The following is a 20,929-nucleotide window of genomic DNA, read 5'->3' on the forward strand; positions in this document are numbered from 1 at the left end:
TGCACAGTGAACTACAGGGAATGGTCAATGTCAATTATTGAACTGGTCATATCCCTTAGGAGACTGCTCACAATTTTTTGAAACAGAGAGAAGAAAGAATTTTGTTTTAAAGGCATTGCTGCTGTTTAACTTGTAAGCATTATGATCATTGTTGTTATTTTGTTTCTTTTTAAAGATATATACTTTTACCTGAGAAACCTTTGTTTCTCCAATATGCTTAAATCAAGAATTCATACGATTAGCCAGAAATGTAACTGATATGAACAGATTTTCCAAGAAATTGAAGGAATGTGATTATCCTTATGATGGGCTGTGTAGCTGCAAATACATCCTCATAAGCATCGCTACTGCATTCAGTCAGATGGTGGATGTACCTATAACTATGTAGGCAGAGTACTATACTGTCTATACTGATAATAAATATATTATCTTTCTCTCTCTCTCTATGTGTGTGTGTGTGTGTGTGTGTGTGTGTGTGTGTAATGTCATGGCATTTAAATTGGAAAATGTTTTAACAGAGGACTGTAATTTCTAGTATAGCTTTGATAATTTGACAAGTGTAAATATGAAATTATTTTTCTGTAAAATGACATGTCATTACTTAATCTTATTTTCACTTAAATTTGCAGCATATCAGCTGAAGAAGTGCCAGCCTCCACCAATAGTTCCTCATGCTGATTTGTTTACAGAAGATGGTGACTATGGAATAGGTGATAAAATAGTGGCAATAGTGTTGTGTCTCCTGTATTATCTTTTCAACTGAATTTCAACAAAACTATTAATATATTTCACCCTTCACCTGAGATATTTGCATACTTCTGTTTGAAGTTTTCTTTTTCATTTTAAACTTCAAGATTTTTTTTTCAATTTTTTTAATTTTTTTCTTCTTTTTCTTTTTCTTTTTTTTTTTTTTCCTGTTAATAACTCTTTCAGGAGATTTTGTCAAGTACAAATGTCATCCTGGTTTTACTCTTGTTGGACAAGATATATTAACCTGCAAACTGAATACACAATTGCAGTTTGAAGGATCTTCTCCAATTTGTGAAGGTAAATAATTGCTTGTGTGGACTTCATATGATTAGAATGCATTCTATTTTATCTTGATAAATATTAAATATGAAATTCTAGATCACTGTATTTTCCGTATGATTAGAATGCATTCTACTTTATCTTCCTAAACAGTCAATATGAAACTCTAGGTCACTGTGTTTTCATTAATTTTTAAAAGAAAAGTTTTCATTTATTACTTCAGTATCTTAGAAGTACATATCAATTTCGAATTGATCTCTAAAATTTTTGGATAGATATCCAGTGCTTTAGAATCAAAAGTAAATTGCCTTTCAAAGGCACTGTCACATGTATATTGAAAAATAGCCTCATTTAACTACATTATCACTGAAACTCTGTATTTTAAAATTCATTTAAATGATTTAATACTATTTCACAACAAAGCAAAGATTTTTCTTCAGTCTTTGAGCAGTTTGAAAAAGTGAAGTGCCTCAAAATTTGTGGGGGAAAAACATTATTGATGAGATGCCATTATTGAAATTTTAACGTAGTTTATTTCTGAGTAAGTCAAAATGTGATAAAAAGATTCTCATATTCATAATACACTGTGATTACTTTTAAAATATAATGTGTTAGTATCAATTAAACATATTCCGTATTTTGAAGTAACAACATCCATATACACAACAGATAACACTGAAATGCTAATTTAAAAGTGATTTAAGGACAGTTTGCACTTCCTACCAAGTAACAACAGAAAAGGGAACATGCAATTGATAAGAACAGATACACCAGATCAGATCAGAAATCCATGTATGTCATGATTCATATGTGGCACTGGCCAATAATGATTTAGTGACAATCACTGCAAGCATGGAATGAATTAAGACCTCCAACAAATTGTAGCTAAGCTGCTCAGGCTAATTTGAATCCTGTAGGGTTTTCTTTAATGGATTTATTCAATCCCACTTTTAACAATGCAAATGTTTTAAATTCATAAATTTTTATGGGTTTAAATTATGTAGTGCATGAAGAAGTTTCCCCTTATGTTTGATTTGAAGCTGGCAGTTTCTGTTTTCACTTCAAGTCTTTCTTCAAGTTCTTTGAGGGAATGAAAGAGTACTGAGTTAGTTTCTATTCACCATATTAATGGCATGATTCTACAGTCCACAATATATTTTACACCTTTAATAATTTTTGTTAGCCTTCTCAATACTTTCTCCAATTTTACTTTGTGGTAATGGGCTATGGAACTGCTGTGCTACCTGATCCTAATAGACTTGGAAAAATTGCTACTTGCTACGCAGTTTGCATTGTTTTTCAAACAATTTTCAAAATGCCTTATTGTATTTCTGCATTTTATCTGTTCTAGTTTGTGATTGTTTATGTTATCTTTATTTGGATTAGCTTCACATTTTTGTAAGATGTCAGAAAATATTTCATTTTCCTGAGCCGTGTCACTATGTTGTAGTAGACAAATATGTTTATATGATAGAAAACCAAATTCTAGGAAATTGTGTAAAAAACAAGTTTGCTGACATATCCAAAAAGCAAGAAAAATCAATTTCAGTGACCACTTCTACATCAGTCTGAATTCATGACTTTCAGAGCAGCTGTAATTATATCATGCCATACTTTTCTTACAGCTCCCTTTTCTTTCCTGTTTAAAGAAAAGCCAGAGCACTGGGCTGTCTGAGTACAGGCTTTCTCATTATGCTTGGTGCCATGATAACATTCTAAGTATTGTCTAAAGTACAGAACCCTAAGAACCCTACAGAAAATATTATTATTGTACATAAATTAGTTTGCCAGCAAGAAGCTGAGCGTTTGTCATGACCTCGGGTGTTAGGGCACCATCATATTCTTTCCATAGCAAACATGAGAAAAGACAGGTAAGTCAAGAAGCTTAGTCAGGTCTTTATTAAAACAGCGTAATGAAATTTCTTCAAAAATCAGGTTAGGTAATGTGTTTCTTGTAATTTGTACGTTATGTTATGCAGCAGAATTTTCTCACACTCAATAACATACCTTTGTAAAATGTAAAAATCTCTGTTCTTTGTTTTTTGTTGTTGTTGTTGTTGTTTTGGTTTGGTTTTTTTCCCTATAAGCCTTACCTGTATGCATAAATTCATGCAAACTAACTAATAACAGTGCTCTATGTACATTTGCAATTAGATGATCAAAAATGAATGTTAAATAGTTTGCTTATGTGCTTCAGTATGCCTGGAGAAGTTGTTTTATTTTGTTTTTAATATTTTTTTTTCCTATTATCATGCCAAAACATTTACCAGTAGCTACCTATGAAATACATTAGACGAACTTATATAACAATTAAATATTTTCTGATTCTTCAGTTTTAATTCTGTGTCTGCAGTTTCCTGACTGGTGAACTTCACCTCAATTACTAAGTTTCTAAATGTGTAAAGAGTTGAATCAAGCTGTAATTTAGGTGGCAGAGAGTCTGAAAGATATCTGATATAGTGCTGATGAATATAATATTAATGTGTTAGTTGACTGATAAGTAAAATAAACAATACTTATGCCTTACCTGAAGCAATTAATGTGACTTTGTATTTAAGGAGTATTCTGTTTTGCCTTGCTACAGGTAACAGCTAATAGAGAACAAAAGATCTAAATTACAGACTTTTGTTTTCATCTGTGGGTATGATGTATAGAACAGAGCACTGTGGAATTATTTTTATTCTATCAATATTGATTATTGATGCTATTGGAAAATGGATGCTACTTTTGTTTTATGGAGCAAGGTGAAATGTTATCACTGTCCTGGTATCTCATTACCTCAATGTTATGTCTTCAGTCATGTGAATTTTGTAAATATTCAAGCCTTGCTTCAATTGTACTCATCAAATTATGTAATCAGCAACTAAGTAGGGGAACCTGGTCAGTAGTTCGCACTGGTAAAGAAAGAGAGCCAAAGATTGCCACAGCGAGTTTTGCCAATTTGTCGCATCTCCTGGCTGTCCATTCAACTCACAAAGCTGCGAAGGAACAATATACTCTCTTCTTATCTCCCTGTATAACTGTATATTCATTTTGTAAGGTCCTGTCATATATTTCTTGTGAATGGTTGAGGCTGGAAGGGACCACTTGTTCAGGGAAACTTAGCCATTGGAAAGTTCTTGACTCCATAGCTTGCTGTAGTAGGAGACCTGGCCTCTGCACTAACACAGGAGAAGCACTAAGCTGCTTACAACTTTAAAAGACTTAAGAGTTTCATTTTTAACTTGAATTTTCTTACACTGATATACATTAGAGGGTTTTTGTTTTGGTTTGTTTTTGTTTGTTTTTTCTTTGTTTGTTTGTTTGTTTTTGTTTGTTTGTTTTACATAAATAGTATTTTTTCCTCTTGGAAATTGTTAATTGTTCTGTTAGTAAGGTTTTCAACTCCACTAGTAGAGTGAGTATAATAGGATATGTGGAGGAAAGAAGCCATACAGCAATCCTGCACTGATCTGTGTCTTAAGTTGTTTACATGTGATGATGTGTTGAAGGAAATTTTATGAACTTTACGCTATTGACTTGTAATGTTCTTCCACCAAATGAATGTTTTTTGTTACAAAGCAGTACAATGCTTCTCCTGAATCATATGAAAGAGTGTGAAGGTACATCTGCAAAAGGTACATTTTTCCCTGTAGTGAATACGTTATTTTCAGGCCAGTTCTTAAGAACTAGCTCAGAAGAATGAGAAAAATAGCACACTTTTTTATCTTGTTATTGGTGAATTTTACTTACTTTTGAAAGAAAAGATTTTTTGCTGTTATATTTTCAAAACTAGCCAACAAGCTTTCCTTCCTTACTCTTTTATCATCTTTTTGTTTCTGATGTCCTTTATTTGACAAAAGTAATTGATGTGACCTAAGAGCAAAGCAAGTGAAAGACAAATACATTTTCTGTGTTTTTTAAAAATTACCTTTTCAGTGGAATTTCCTAGTCCTCTCGCTTTTTCTTTCTTCCTTCCTTTTTTTTTTTTTCCTTTTTTTTTTTTCCTTTTTTTTTTTTTTTTTTTCTTCCCAACAGAAAGCTAGCAATTTACACTTTTCGGGAATTGTGAAAATACCTCTAATTTCTTTTCTTTTCTTTCTTTTTTTTTTTTTTTTTTTTTTTTTTTTAATTCTCTACATTTCCTTCCCTGGTTCCATTTCTGTCATATGCTTGTGACAGATTTTCTTGTGTCAGTGAAGAATATCTCAACAATCACTTTTTAACCATTTTCAGCAAACTCATCTCAGATTTTTCAAACTATAATATTCCATAATTCTCATTTTAAAATCCTCCATGCCAGATGCCATACACCTCTAACAAGCAAAATAATAACTGGAAAGGTCTTACTTGATTGACTTGGACTGCTTGCAGTATAAACTCTGCACAAAACATGTATTTTCAAATGATCTAATTTGCCTAAAAGTCCATATATATTATTATGTTTTGTACAGACTTGATTCCTAAAGCCCTAAAGCTTTTATATATGAATAATCACACCAGTGTATATAGATCTCCTGACCGTAAACATCTTGATTTCTGACAGGTTTTTGGATGATTCACTGTAATTGCTATTCTCTTTTATAAAAGCAAGGTTTATGAAGCTGCCCCTTGTTTCTTTTTGTGCTGACGGGAACTTTGCTGTTCATTCCATCTCTAATACGTTTTAATATGTTTTCATTTGGAATCTGAATCTGAAGCGTGTATATATCTTTGAAAAAATAATACAACCTTTTTTATGGAAAAGAAACACTTTATTTCATTGCTCTTCTCATTGCTTTTCTTGCTGTGTCCTTTCTAGCACAATGTCCAGCAAATGAAATCCGTACAGAATCATCTGGAGTAATCCTCAGTCCAGGTTACCCAGGCACATATCCTAACTCTCAGACCTGTTCTTGGACTATAAAGGTTGATCCAGGATATAACATCTCCATATTTGTAGAAATGTTTCAAAGTGAAAAGCAGTTTGATGAGCTGGAGGTATTTGATGGTAAGAAGGATTTAAATTCTATCTTCCTATGAAAGAGCAACGGCTCACAGAGTGTCTTGATTTCAACAATTGGTTTTGTAATATTGTGATACATAACCAAATCTACAGAGTAGTGCCTTAAATCTAAATCTATTAGTTAATGACAGTTTTTATAGATGTAGTCAAGAAAATTTTTTATTTTATTTGGTATTTTCAGAAGAGGAGCAGCTGCAGCTCTCCTGTTAAAGTCACTGTCATGCAGTTTTTCTGTTTCCTGAGAAATGCATAGAGGTGTCTGAAAGGAGAAGTTAACATGCTGTTTTGTAATGGATCATTTCTACTACAGAAATACTTGTGGAGTATAATTTCATATAGTCCAATTTCATAAAATAATTTGAATCCATATACTCAAATTTCAGTCCAAACGCCCAGTCTACTTTCAGCTACTATCGCAGAACTGCTGCTATATCTTGTTTGAAAATGCTCATATTAAAGAATTTGCTCATCTGTTTTAGGTCAAATGACAAAAACTCATTTTCTGGAATGTTATTCATGGCAGTAGCCTCTCAGATGGCACTGTTTAATTAACAGCCCATTCTTATGTTTCTGTTGAATTCTGAACTTATTACCTCTTGTTCTGCTCTCACTGATATATGAGAAAATCTGGTCCCTGATTGTTCTTTAATATATTTTTATTCATTTGGAGGTCATTAACATATCCTCCCCCATTAATCAAGTATATATAATAACTGTTATAGAACCAATTAATATTCACTATGTGAGTTCTATAAAATGAAAAATATTAAATAGTCATATGTTTCTGTTTTGCTGAGGTAGAAGGCTTTTAGTATCTAAAATCTTATTAGATTTATTTTAGATATTATTTTCACTTTTTGATAACAATATTCAGAAGGAAAAAAACCTCAATATTTTTTCATTCTTTTAAATATTCTGATTCGTTAGGTGTTTCTTTTTTTTGTTGTATTTTTTTGTTTGTTTGTTTGTTTTCCGCTCCATAATGTGTGTACTGGTCTGTGTCAGGTTTGCAGAGAAAATCATCTGAAAAATCTCTTAAAACTATATTTTTCTCCAGTCTATTTTGTATTTAATATTGAGACAATGTATGCATGCTTGAGAATTTTGTATTGGTCTAATCACTTTGTTTTCTTTTGAAAAAGTCTGCTTAGACTGCTTACTGATCCTGATGAATATTTTCTTTTTCTTTCTTATGCATTTAAATTTAATGAAATCAGATTATCAATAATAGATCTGAGAGAAAAATTAATATAGTTGCTACATTTTTAAGCATTATCATTTCATGACAATATGTATATATGTTATATATTTATTTCTAGTGCAGCTCTACCAAAACCATTTTTTCTACCACCCACCAGCAAACTTAAATGAGAGTGATAATGGCATATTTATAACCTCTTAATGTAGTGCCATGTAGAGATTCCTAAGCTTGCTCTCAACAAGTTGATATTTAAATATGGCTCATTGCAGTGCCTTGCCGAGATACTTGTTTGTGTCCCTGTGGCCATAATAGCAATGTGCTTTGCTGGGCTAATTAGTTTTACATCACAGCATGATGAGTTAGTTGGGGCAGATGATGATGTGGCTATACCATTTTCAGTTATGGATATAACTCAGGCTAGCTCATCCAGAGCTGGCTTAGCTATTTCTGTGAATTGCTAAATTTTGCAGTAAATATAGATCATATCCTACTACTGTATGTGGTCCAAAATAGCATAGTTTTGTTTAAATTAGTGTAACTGAAATGTTTTTTCTAACTCAGATACAGATATATCATTGAATGTGACATAGAAATGACATAAAGATTGTCAGGAAAAATGTTAGAGAAATAATATTCACTAAGGTACAGACTTTTGATGACTTTATAAGGCAACTTTGGAATGCAAAGGAAAATAGTGAGTATGACTGAGTCACTATATTGTGAATTATGGTGCCTTAGCATTCCATTAATGAGGCCACTCTGGTCAGCTGGGAGAAGTAATACCATTAGCCATTTTCTCTCCCCATTATCAGTAAGAACTCTAGGAAATCCCATCTATATTCTAAGCCAGAGAAGCTATACATGTACCATAGAATATAATTACCAAGGACTTTTGAACTTGAAAACACTGCATTAAGCCTACTTGTACTGAATAGTACTTATTTAATAGAGCAAATACTATTTGATGTTTTTTTCCCCAAATAAACCAACGTGATTCTATCATTGCAATTAGACAGTAGTGTCTACTTTTACCTAACATTCAGGAAAGCCTCATATGGCATGTCAGCACCCTAGAAATTGAATATATGTTTTTTCTGTAGACAAATTCTGAAATACTAATAACAAATCAAACTCGGGAATACCTAGGTCCTGATGCTTAATTGCCTGGATGTCAACTGAAAATGCCTTCTGGCAAGGTCCAGAAAGTGAAAATTAAGCACCACTCCTCTGATCTTCCAGTGTCTGAAAAATGTTGTATGACTACTCGGCATGTCATGCTGCAATCTAATTTCACCATCACTAGTGAGGAAGGAGTCTCACTTATTCATGTATGGTAGATTTTTATCTGCAATAATACTCTTCTAGCCCCTTTATTTGAGAATTTCTGAGCTGTAATAGTACCTCATGAGCCAACTAAATTGTATTAAACAGATTTTACTGTCTAGGGTGAAGCACAGAGAAAATAAATGGATTGTTATGTTCTAAATCATTATTTTCAGCAAAAATAGGAATTAACCTCAGCAGTCCTCATTGTCTATCCTACAGTGTAATCATCAGACACTACTTCTAATCATAAACACAAATATCAAAACATTTAAATTAGGGTGCGCTAGGCAACCTGCACCTAAATCTGTGCTTATTTATTCTTATTTTGTGTATTTTTTATTACTTAGAGTTTATTTATTAATATTTATTTAACTGTATCATTTCCATAGTGGTAACTGAAAAGACTGGTAAGCTAAATTTTTACGGTTTTCTGTGGCTCTTATATCCTTCCTTTCATCTCTGAAATGTCCCAACCAGAAAATTTTTCTTATATTGAAGGGATAGAAGGTTGACAACAATTGCATTCAATTTCTAGGTCTCCTTAAAATCAGTTTTATTTTTGTGCATTCACTCAACATGAGAATGCCTAGAGATGTTGGGGGGGCTTTTCTGGAGATACTCAAAACCCACCTGGATTCTTTCCTGCACAACCTTCTTTAGCAGGTGGGTGTACTAGGTGATCTCCAGAGTTCCCTTCCAACCACTACAATTCTCTGATTCTATGAAGGACTGATCAGGCTGCAGTTAATAAAGCTCAGCAAAAATGAAAAGAAGCAAACTATTTATTTGAAACGTCTGTTGTGACCAAGATAGCGTTGGTTGAACTTAGCTTTCCAAAACATGATAAAACTCAGAGTAAACAGCATAGTAAGCATACTAAAAGAAGTTCGGCTGGAGAAACGATAACCTTTGTATAGAGGAAGGTGTTGTTTCATGTTTTAGAAAGCATTCAAAAGGAGATTGGCTTGTCACATTTTTTTCCTTCCATTGTAGTATTGTTGTTTTATCTAATCAACCCCCAGATCATTATTACTGCATCTAAGGTTTTATTCTGGTGAAGGTATAGCAGTTTGGTGCCAGGACACTTTTTTTTTTTAGCATCCTATTAGTTTATGGCAACATGAACTAATCTTTTTTACATAAAAAGTTGCTATAGTAAACAAATAATCTTTTAATAGTTCTGAACTCTAGTATATAACTACTGTAACAAAACTGTTCAAAACAGTTTAAAACACAAAAATGTGTCATAAGGTTTCCTATCCTTTCCTTATATATTCACACTCAGTTCAACTAAAGTATGGAAAAGATTAATAACATTGGTATTGCTTTAAAACTTTCCTATTTTTGACCTCTGAAGGTTCTTCTGGGCAAAGCCCTTTACTGGTTGCTTTAAGTGGAAATCATACTGGACAACTGAACTTTACAAGCAAAATGAATCAGCTGTACCTTCGCTGGTCAACTGATCATGCAACCAGCAAGAAAGGATTCAAGATCCGTTACTCAGGTAACTGTTAATGATTTCCATTAAATTGTATTTTGTGATCAACTCCAATGCAAGCAGTGCGGTGACTCAAGGTGTGCCACAGAGTCCTGAAATTGAGGAGACTCCAGAGTGAGGAGAGACCAGCCAGGAGCCTTCAGCCCTCATGAGAGAGTGGCTGATGAGGTGTGTATGGTGCTAGGAGTGTAAGAGCCCCAGATGTACAAAGGCAGCCCCTAGCCTAGAGAACTGGGAAAGATGAAAGGAGCCTTATGAGGTTCAACAAAGGCAAATGTAGCGTGATGAAACTGGGGAGAAATAACCACATACATCAGTACAGGTTAAGGACTGACCTGCTGGAGGAGAACTCTGCAGAGAAGGACCTGGGGTTCTTGCTGGACAAAAAGTTGGCCATGAGCCAATAGTGTGAGGTTGTGACCAAGAAGGCCAGTGTGATCCTTCGGTGAATTAAAAAGCATGGCCAGCAGGCTGAGGTCAAGGAAGGTTATCTTCCCCCTCCTCCCCCCTCCCTTTCTACTCTGCCTTGGTGAGGCCACATTTAGAATATGGTGTCTAGTTCTGGGCTCCTCAGTTCAAGGAAGTCAGGGATCTCCTAGAAGAAGTCCAGTGAAGGGAGACAAAGATGATAAGGGGCCTGAAACATCTCTCTTTTGCTAAGAGGCTGAGAGAGTGACTGTACAAGGTGGAGAGGAGAAGACAGAGTGGATCTTATCAGTGCTTATAAATAACTAAAGGGCAGGTGTCAAGAGACTCAGACTCATGCCAGACTCATTTTGGTGGTGTTCAGTGAAAGGCCAAGGGGCAATGTGCTTGAATAAGTTCCATCTGAACATGAGAAAGAACTTCTTTACTGTGAGGTGACAGCATTGGAACAAACTGTTCTGTGACATTTTGGAGTCTCTTTCTCTGGAGATTATCAAAACACACTTGGATGCTTTCCTGTGCAATCTACTTCAGGGAACCTGCTTTAGCAGCAGCTGGACTAGGTGGTCTCTAGAGGTACCTTCCAACCTCTGTGATTCTGTGGTTATAATGTACATGTATAGATACTTGCTCTTACTCTGCTTGCATTATTTTTGAACGTTGTCACACATACCCATTGAAGGCACTGCTCCTGGGAGGCTTGGTTTAGTTGTCACTTAACATGATGTAAATAGTGTGTGTGAGAGAGAGGCGATAATTACTCTCTCTCTGTTGTTAACATTTGCTTTTTTGTGTGTTTAGACTTGATTAACAATGTGTGAGTGGATAAGTGTTAATTTGGTGGTTAAAAATTGTCCATATAAATTAAGAGAAGAATGCAATGAATATTTTATATTTTTCCAAGTACCAAATATATCCCATTCAGGCATGCTAAATAAATGCTAAATGGCACACTGTATAGAGAGATGATTTGCACATAATTCTTTCCTGCTCTCTATCATCCATACACTTTCAACCTCATCTCTGGAAAGTTCCTCCTGCTGCTGAAAGAAGCGAGCTGAGCTAAACCATAATCATGTTCATTATTCTGGGAACTTGTGTAGCATATTGTAGGGAATCTGCTTTAGCAGGGAAGTTGGAGATCTCTCAAGAGATCAACTCTTGAGATGCCTCCCAACCCCTGCAATTCTGTGATTCTGTGAACTTGAGGACTATGAACAGTTAGTTGTTGCTAACCTCCTCGCAACCCTGCCCGGTCAGCAACACCACATCAGCGCCCCTCCGTCTGTACCCCACCCGGCACAGGGATACAAGAGACACACAACATAGGGTGTAGCTCAAGTGCCAATTTATTGCTGCGCAACATCTGCTTATATACTATGACACGCGACCGCCCCGTGACCCGTTAAGCACCACCCAGAACCACCACCTGTAACTACCACCCACCATTGCACGAGTACCACCCACACCAAGTACTACCCACATTAGTAAACTGTCAGAAAAAAAGGACTAGTTATAGAAGGCTTTGTCTTCATCAAGAAGCATTTGGAGTATTATGAAAGACAAACTAAAACTGAGGGATTGGGGGAAAGGAAGTTGTTTTCAAGCACATTGGTTAATGCCTGGCTGAACATGAGTCAGCAGTGTACCCAGGTGTCCAAGAAGGCCACTGGCATATTGGTTTGTATCAAAAATAGTGTTCCCATCAGGAGCAAGGAAATGATCAGTCTTCTGTACTCAGCCCTGGTGAGGCCACACTTTGAGTACTGTGCTCATATTTGAGCCCCTCACTACAAGAAAGACATTGAGGCCCTGGAGTGTGTCCAGAGAAGAGCAATAAAGCTGCTGAGGGAACTGGAGCGCAAATCTTGTGGGGAGTGGGCCTTCTATTGTGAATTTACAGTGAGAAAGTAATACAAGTGTTACAAGAATAGAGATCATGTCATGAATTTATTTTGTAAATATCAAATTCTGTAGGTGATTGATTTTTAAGGAATGAGAAATTATTTTACACTTTTATGTGTAAAAAAAAAACATGTTTTTCCACGCTTAGTTCATCAATTATTATGGCACTAGCCACAGCTAATAATAATGTTTGGGAAATGAAGAGAAATATGTAATCCTTATGGCAATGTTTTAGGAACAAACAACTGTTTTGCTTTTTCTGCCTTAGTAGCATCCAGAGTCTGCTTTTTTTCTCCAAACTGTGTATTTCAAATGAGATTCAATGAAAATAGACAGCATGAAAGAAGAGTAACAGTGAGTGGTAGCATAAACAATTGGATTTGAATCTTAATGAGGGAAGGAAAAATACAGGATCCCAAAAAGGCTATTGATACCATGGCAGCTGTGTCTGAGCCAGAAGGCTTTCTTATAATGAAGGACTTATTGAAGTGAATTACTGCTCCCCAAAACCCTCTCCTTTTTCTCCAACTACGCTTGTACATTTTGCAAATTGCACTTTTGTCATAACTGTTCTTCTTTAGAGTGCAGGAATTTTCAGAAGAATATTTAGTGTTTACTTTAGCATACAACCTTGCATGTGTAAGCTATCTGTCTAACGTTACTTCTATGTATTCTGTCTTGTAGTTCCAGACTTTTTGCTAAGTAATAGTAGAGAAGAGCTATACTATTACAGCAGAAGGGTATTATTTTTAGGGCTCTGACATATTACCTTAATCCATATAATACTTTTCTACATTGAACTAACAAGGAGAGGAAGCATTTTATGCAGTTGTAGGAAAGAAATTTTTTTTTTCTTTGAAAGAGAGATCTGATAATAAAATCACTGAAAGCAATTGCAAAAAAAAAAAAAAAAAAAAAAAACCACACTTTTTTTTTGTTTGTTTGTTTGTTTTCCTGATAGCGCTAGAAGTTGACTTCCTGGCAAAGCTGGGTTCTACCAAAATAGGTTATTTAGGTATAAATGGGGACAATCTATGATTGTATAAATTGGAATTTTCTGAACACTTTCTAGGAAACTCTACATGAGTTGAACCTGCAAAATGGCTTTGAAAGCTACCTGCATAACCTTCGGACTTTTTTTGCTTCGCTAATTTACAAGCTCACATGCAGATCCCTACACAAGCAAGCTACCATAAGCAGTGTAAAAAACAACCATAAGCAGTGATTTATTTTGAGTTGTAGTGAAGTGAATGAATGAAAGGACACTACAGTCGTAATTCCTATACTTCTGCACAGTACTTGACACGTCTGCCAGAAAAATGGTGATTGAGAAGAGGGACACTTCACTTGCTACCTTGAAAATTTACATTGCCTCTATGATGTATACAGGCTTTTGTTTAACTTTTGTTTTTTGTTGAAGAATAAATGAGGCAAGTGATAACTTAGTTAAATTGTGAGCTGCCAATGTATATATTAAAACTTCAGCATACATATCTATTTTATCTTTATTCTGTTATTGTAGCCTCATGTATTATTGCAAGAAAATGAATTCTTCACCATTCATTTTTACTTGGTTTCTAATATTTGTACTGATTAAACAACTGTATTTTCTCTCCATTGTACTTGAAAAGCAAAGGTCATTGATTGATTTGTTTTTGCTTTTACGTTTTCCAGTTGCTTGTTAGAGGTGACAGAAGAAGTTTATTTCTTTTGTTGTTTCTAAAATTTTTGTTGGTGGCTTGCTGTAATAACTGCAGCAGAAAAGTCACAAAACAGTAGTTCATATAGGGCTTTGAATCCCAGAGCAATATAAACAGAATCATCTGTAATTGTTGAAGCAGTGATAAGAAAATCTGTACCATAAATAGAAAATATTTAGATAGATATTTCTTTTTTGAAGATCCAGTCATTCACAACTTCAATACTAAGGAAGAAGTTGATCTTTATAAATTTACATTGCTGTTTTCATACAGCTTACATGTCAGATTTAAAAACACACTGCAGAAGAATTAGAATGACATCCCAACTCTTTTTGTTGCTTAGTTGAGTATTGTTTTCCTTTCTGATTCTGTATATTTTAAATTGAAGTAATGTATGGAATGTTTGGTCCATTAACTACAGAGCTATCTTAGTAATTGGAAGAGGTTTGTTTTGTTTTTGTGACCTTACCTAATCACTTAAGTCCCAATGTCTATTTTCTTATCTATAAAGTGAGAATTTTTAAAGTAAAAATGATGGTAAGCTTCGGCATCATTGGTGTTTAAACAATAGCAGCACTGAAACACACAAGATTCTTTGTAATACAGTGATGAAGACAAAAACTGAAAGTTAGAACAGTAGTTTGTCGACAAATACATAGGATAAAAGTTAAAGAAAGGTAACATGAGATTTGAGGGAAGACTTTTTCTTGATCTATAATTTCAAACATAGAGCAGTATTTAATTGCTAAGTCAATAGTTAAGACATTTAACTAATAAGTCTGTTCTTAGTATAACTTATTAGACTAATAATCGATGATACAGCTGTGAATTAACATCCTTTTCTAAGATAAGTTATTGAGTTAATAAATTGTTGAGTTAAAATAAATAATTGAGGTCTTAGTGAGTGACAATTCTGTCCAAGACGTAGAGGTCAAAACTGGATTACCTTTAAGGTCCCTTCCCACCGAAGCCATTCAGTGATTCTATGATTCTTTCATTCTCTGATTCTATTATTATCTGTAAGACTGATTTATGAAAACATCTAGGACAGTTGGGCATCCTATTTAAATATATATATATTTTTTTTAATTGGAATTTTTTTAATTGATCATCTGTTAGGCAAAGCACTGTAAACAGCTTTGAAAAAAATTTCAGTTCTCCAGTAATGTTTCAGATCTTAAGAAAATATATTTTGTGAAAGGAAAACTATGGTTCTGCAAATTCAAAATCAGTGATGTTTTTTTTCAGTTGTGCAGTTATTTCCCTGTTGGTCTTCAGTTGAAAGTGGCAAATTGACATTATGATTTTAAGTGAGCTGAAAATGTTCTGCATGTTCTGCCTTGCAAAAACCACTGGTGTTTAAGAAGCTTTAAAAAATGTGGATCCTATGTCATTTGGAAAAATAATTCCTAGATGGGGGCAATCTTATGTCACTACACCTATTATCACCCAAGCCTGAAGTTCCAAAAAAGATCCTCTCTCAGAAACTGGCTGGAAGGAAAAACATTTTATTCTTTTGGCCTCTGACACAATACTGCAGTATTTTATGAACACGCTGTCGAGAATCCTGTTTAAGTTCAGAATTTGAACTCAGATGACAGTGGTTGTAGTTTTCAATCTGACATTTTTCAAGTATTTCGTTTGCCCTCCAGATCTTTGGGTACTTTTTATTTATTACCTTGTCTGTGGTCCTTTAGTTAGTATGTTGGTTTCTAATCTTAGAAGATGTTCTGTATGCTGTATGCTGGACTCTGAAGAGAATTCAGTTGGAGGTGCAAATAAATACTTATCTATATATTAAGAAGGAAATTGATTAAAAAATTTCAAATGCTTTCCTTTTTTTTCAGAGTATATGTATTTTAGACATACTAGGACATAATTAGGCATATTGTTTGACTATCAACCTTTTCTGTTTCTATTTTATTGCCTTTACATCACAGAATACTATGAGTTTTGATAAGACTTTTGCATGGATGAGGTCTACAGGGACTGCTTTAAACATTATCATTTGTTTCTGAGGTACTAGCTGCCTACTGTCAATACTTTAAAATTTCATTGGCGAAGATTTTTATATGACCAGGGAGATGGATCTGAGCTACATTAAGTAACTTCTTTAAGCATAAATTACCCAAATATATATGATTTATATTACAGAATGATCTGAAATTGGAATTGATTTTATGTGCCTGGTATCATACTTTTAAATTATCGAAGTATCAAAAATATACTACTGCAAATGAAATTATTGTAGATTGCATTTCAACATTTAACATTAAGGTTACAGAACATATGGCAAATATTTTCTATTTAGGAATTGCAGTACTGGGAGGTTGTTGTTGACATAGTTTCCCATTGTCCAAGTGGAAAATTATTAGGCCTCACCTGCTATTCTAATGCTCTTCTGGGATATTTAAAATTAATTAGTGCTTGAGAAGTCATAGAATCATACAGTGGCCTGGGTTGAAAAGGACCACAATGATCATCTAGTTTCAACCCCCCTACTATGTGCAGGGTCGCCAGCCACTAGACCATGCTGCCCAGAGCCACATCGAGCCTGGTCTTGAATGCCTCCAGGGATGGGGCATCCACCAGCTCCTTGGGCAACTTGTTCCAGTGGTCACCACCATCTCAGTGAAGAATTTCCTCCTAATATCTAACTTAAACCTCCCCTGTCTCAGTTTAAAACCATTCCCCCTTGTCCTATCACTATCCACCCATGTAAACAGCCGTTCCCCCTCCTGTTTATAGGCTCCCTTCCTGTACTGAAAGGCCACAATGAGGTCTCCCCGGAGTCTTCTCTTTTCCAAGCTAAACAAGCCCAGTTCCCTCAACCTTTCTTCATAGGAGAGGTACTCCAGCTCTCTGATCATCTTAGTGGCCCTCCTCTGGACCTGCTACAAGAGCTTCACATCCTTCCTGTACTGGGGGCCCCAGCCCTGGACGCAGTACTCCAGATGGGGCCTCACAAGAGCCGAGTAAAGGGGGATGATCATCTCCCACTCCCTGCTGGCCACCCCTTTTTTAATGCAGCCCAGGGTACAGTTGGCCTTGCAGGTTGCAAGCGTACACTGCTGGTTCATGTCTGTAAATTCAGTATTTCAGAAACTACACTTGCCTGAATTAGATTATTTTGGAAAAAAAAAAAAAAAAAGACAACAGCAAAACCTAAAAAACAGTTGTTGTGTAATAACTGTAGGAAGGTTGTGTACAAAATTTACAGAAATTTTAATTTGAGAAAAATGCATGTGATGATTTCTTCTGCTGTACTTTGATATTTAATTTTTTAAAACATATTTACTTTTTGGCTTAAATGTCTGTGCTGTTGTTCTTTTAATAAAAAGTTCAAAAGTATTTTTCATGTTCAGTTGCTCAATTAATAATTTTATATTTGTAAATGTATCGTACTCAAAGTAGATTGTTTACTACGTTTGAATGACTTGCTGAACAAACCATATATTTCCTGGTTGCAGCTTCCCTATGTGAAACAGCATAAGGTATTTTGCAGGTATAAACTGTGCGTCTAAACTTCAGAATACTTCAGCTGAACTCTGAATCTACAGTTAGAATTCGAAAATTAATGTAAAGCATTTTATACTAATTTTATTGGTTTATATTTATCTTAAGTAATGTGAAATTTGCAAATTTTGTATATTTTATGTTTTTTTTAATTTTCTTATTATGTATTCATTTATTTGCATTTAGCTCCCTATTGCAGCCTAAACCCTACCTTGAGGAATGGTGGAATTGTAAATAAAACAGGTGGTCCTGCTGGCAGTAAAGTTCATTATTACTGCAAACCTGGATATAGAATGATTGGTCAGAATAATGCAACATGTAGACGTCACCAAAATGGCATGTATCAGTGGGATTCTCCTGTACCAATCTGCCAAGGTAAGATATGTTTCCTCATTGAGCATGCTTCTATAATTTAACTGCAAGTAACACTTCACAGAACAGTGATCCAGCATTATAAATGCTACTGTATGTCAAAAGACACATTGACATCAGGAGTTTATACAAGTGCATATCAATTTATATTCTTAAGGTGAGTTGAAGTAGTAATTACTAGATTGGTGGAATCAGAACGAGCCCAAATGAAAAATTCATTCTTAATACTCATCATATTGTTGTATAACAGAATGTTTTGCTTGATGATTCCTTGATGATTCTATGATTTCATAAAAATCCAGTAGTTTTCAGTAGTGCTTTTAATTAGTAAGTAATATTTTTGATGTTTTGGGGTTTGTTTTTTGTTGTTGTTGTTTGTTTTGTTTTGTTTTGTTTTTACTGTCTTCTGGAGATAGATTGTTTCCACTTTATCTTTTCTGGATATCTCTTAAAACTCATTAATGTTTGTCAAAAATTATAGACGAGGAGTAACATAAAACAGTATAGAAGCAGATAAGCACAGTTGTTCTTTCTTACAAATACTATTTCACAGAATACTGAGTAAATGGTGAACAGTTATTGGAGTCTAAAGAGTTGTAGGTCAAATAAGATTGAGAATGTGGGGGAGAGTAGAAAGGCTGAAAATTCTATCCATATGATACATACATTGCTTGTTCAAAAAAATGCTTTCAGTTTTGCCTGCTTATAGATCACTTTGTTTATATAAACAGATGGCTGTAAGATTCATACTTAAGGCTTGTCAAAACTTCTTTAATTAAAACCTGTTTTCAGTTTGTAGGATGTTAAGTGAAGTGATTCATGTATCCTTCAAGACAGATATTTTTGTTTCTGGCAAGCTTGCTAGTAAGAATGATTCTGCTATTTCTAAAAGCAACATCAGCTGTATTTTCCACTTGACACTTGATATGATGTTTGTTACTCTGTTTGGAATATTCCACTTGGCTAAATCTAGAGAACTTCAAGGAGTACAGTTGACATTTTTTATATGGAGTGATTTGGGCTCTAAGTATTTCTTCAGGATGAACGTTTTCATGCCTGGGTGGGCCATGGGGCTTCACTTATACCAGGCCAGAAAGCAGCTCAGACTTCCAGTGTGCTACAAGCAGTATCTGTGTGTCCATGTTTCCAGACTCCAGGAAATCTGGAATCCCATAAAATTTAATAGCATATGATGCTGTTTGACCTTTCTGAAGGTCACGAAATCATAGAATAATCTGTGTGGGGGATTTGTGAGATTAGTCCAAGGACACGTGCTGCTTTTGGATTACTGAAAAGGCTATTTAGATAAAGTAGCTGATGCTGGGTAGAGGAGCTGGAAGCTCAGGGACACTGTAGTAAAGAATCTGGAATGCTGACTATCTGTACAGCTTGGCCAGAAAGTTTGGAAAGTAGAGAAAGCAATTTGTTCAAGCATCTGTATATGAGCCAAAATTTTGATCAATTTGCTTAAACATAGAAGTCTAGTGTCATTTGATGTGTCCAGAGGTATTTTGCCTGTTCTCCAGCTACCAGTCCAAAAAGGCACAAGCTCCCATGTTATCCACTGAACCTGTCTTGTCTTGGAGACCTAGGAATGTCTCAAGTAACTCTAGAAAATGGGAAAGATAAAAAAGTCAATCCCTATCTACCTAAGCTCTGTTGTAATTAATCTAGCCAATTTTGAGAGCTATTCTGCTTAATGTACAATGTAATTAGGTTGATGTAGTTATGGTTAGGTTATGAGGTAGTAAGAAGCAGTGACAGTTTAGCTTTCTGTCAGTTCAGCAGGCAAATAAACATTTTCTAAGTGTAGAATTTTACTTACGTGACTAAGGCTCAGAGTGTTCTAGTTTAGGTGAGCAATCAAATTAGTTATCAGGGGAGTAGATGGAGAATTAAAACAGACACTTATTTTAAACGCATCAGAGCCATGAAAAGCCATGGTCATTACTGTTGTGATCAGATCTGGGGGAACAACTACTAATAGAAAGGCTTGTACCCAGATGCAGCAGGACTTGCCTTTACCCCTCTGCTTTTCCACTTTCTCTAACATCATTAAAAGTAGAAAGTGGGGGTCTCTAGAATCCCTTACTTATTACATTTCCATCCATTCTCTGTTCCATTACTACTAGTGTCAGGGGGGTCAGCTCTTAGCATTTGAGGGAGAAATACTCAATTTTGAGAAGAGCAGTCCTGTTTAGAATGCAAAAAGTGCTAAGATAACTGTGTTACAAAGGAAGCAGCTTATTTTGCTCCATTCCTTCCGTTCTATTTCTATTAGGAATTTGACAGATTCCAGATGGAGGCAAACAAGAGAAATGAACTAACCATTCATCATTTTATAATGCTTACCTCTCCTCATTATAATTATATGCAAAGCACTGTGTTGGGTTTAATTTAAATGCATCAAATGTGACAACTTTGGAATACTGAAAACAAATTTTAGACTTTGTTTATGGTGCCATGACAATGTGTTGTGAAATTAAATACTTACATCAAACTTGGTAGACGGTAAGAAAAATCAAATTCCTTTTTTTAAAATATTTATTTTCATCTCTAACAGATTTCAGACAAAGTCTGTGATTTCTTCTTTTGAAATATAGATTTTATTAAGAACAAACAAACAAAAAAGAGTAACAGGAGGAAGGGAGAAAATTACCTATTGGGCATTTTAACTGCTAAAATGTTGAATTGCTCCTTACAATTGCCTGTATATGTAACAGACATTTTAAATTTCAAGACTACTCCTTTTATTGATAAATATTTAGGAAAAAATCTTTAAAGCTGTGTTTTATTCAGTGTATTTATTGAAGAGCAATACACTGTGTGCCACAGTCAAGGTAATGATTATGTACACAGAAACATTGTTTTTTATGATACTTTTAAATAGATTCATTTGAATATTGTGATATGTCCTTAACTACAGGTTGCCATTTCACAGAAAATATCCTTTCAGAGCTAATAATACTATG

At 34.7% G+C, this 20,929-nt stretch overlaps 1 protein-coding gene across 1 annotated transcript in view; it reads left to right on the plus strand.

Annotated features, from left to right (window-relative positions):
• CSMD1 (CUB and Sushi multiple domains 1) overlaps nt 1–20,929 on the plus strand; it is a 1,018,930-nt gene that overhangs the window by 934,776 nt on the left and 63,225 nt on the right. The window contains exons 45-49 of the mRNA XM_031611018.2: nt 630–710; nt 934–1,047; nt 5,810–5,998; nt 9,898–10,044; nt 17,772–17,960. Of these exons, the coding sequence (XP_031466878.1) occupies nt 630–710; nt 934–1,047; nt 5,810–5,998; nt 9,898–10,044; nt 17,772–17,960 (720 nt within the window). The remainder of the gene's footprint in view (nt 1–629; nt 711–933; nt 1,048–5,809; nt 5,999–9,897; nt 10,045–17,771; nt 17,961–20,929) is intronic.

The sequence above is a fragment of the Phasianus colchicus genome, chromosome 2, assembly GCF_987193195.1.
Source record: "Phasianus colchicus chromosome 2, bPhaCol1.hap1.1, whole genome shotgun sequence".
Lineage (NCBI taxonomy): Eukaryota > Metazoa > Chordata > Aves > Galliformes > Phasianidae > Phasianus > Phasianus colchicus.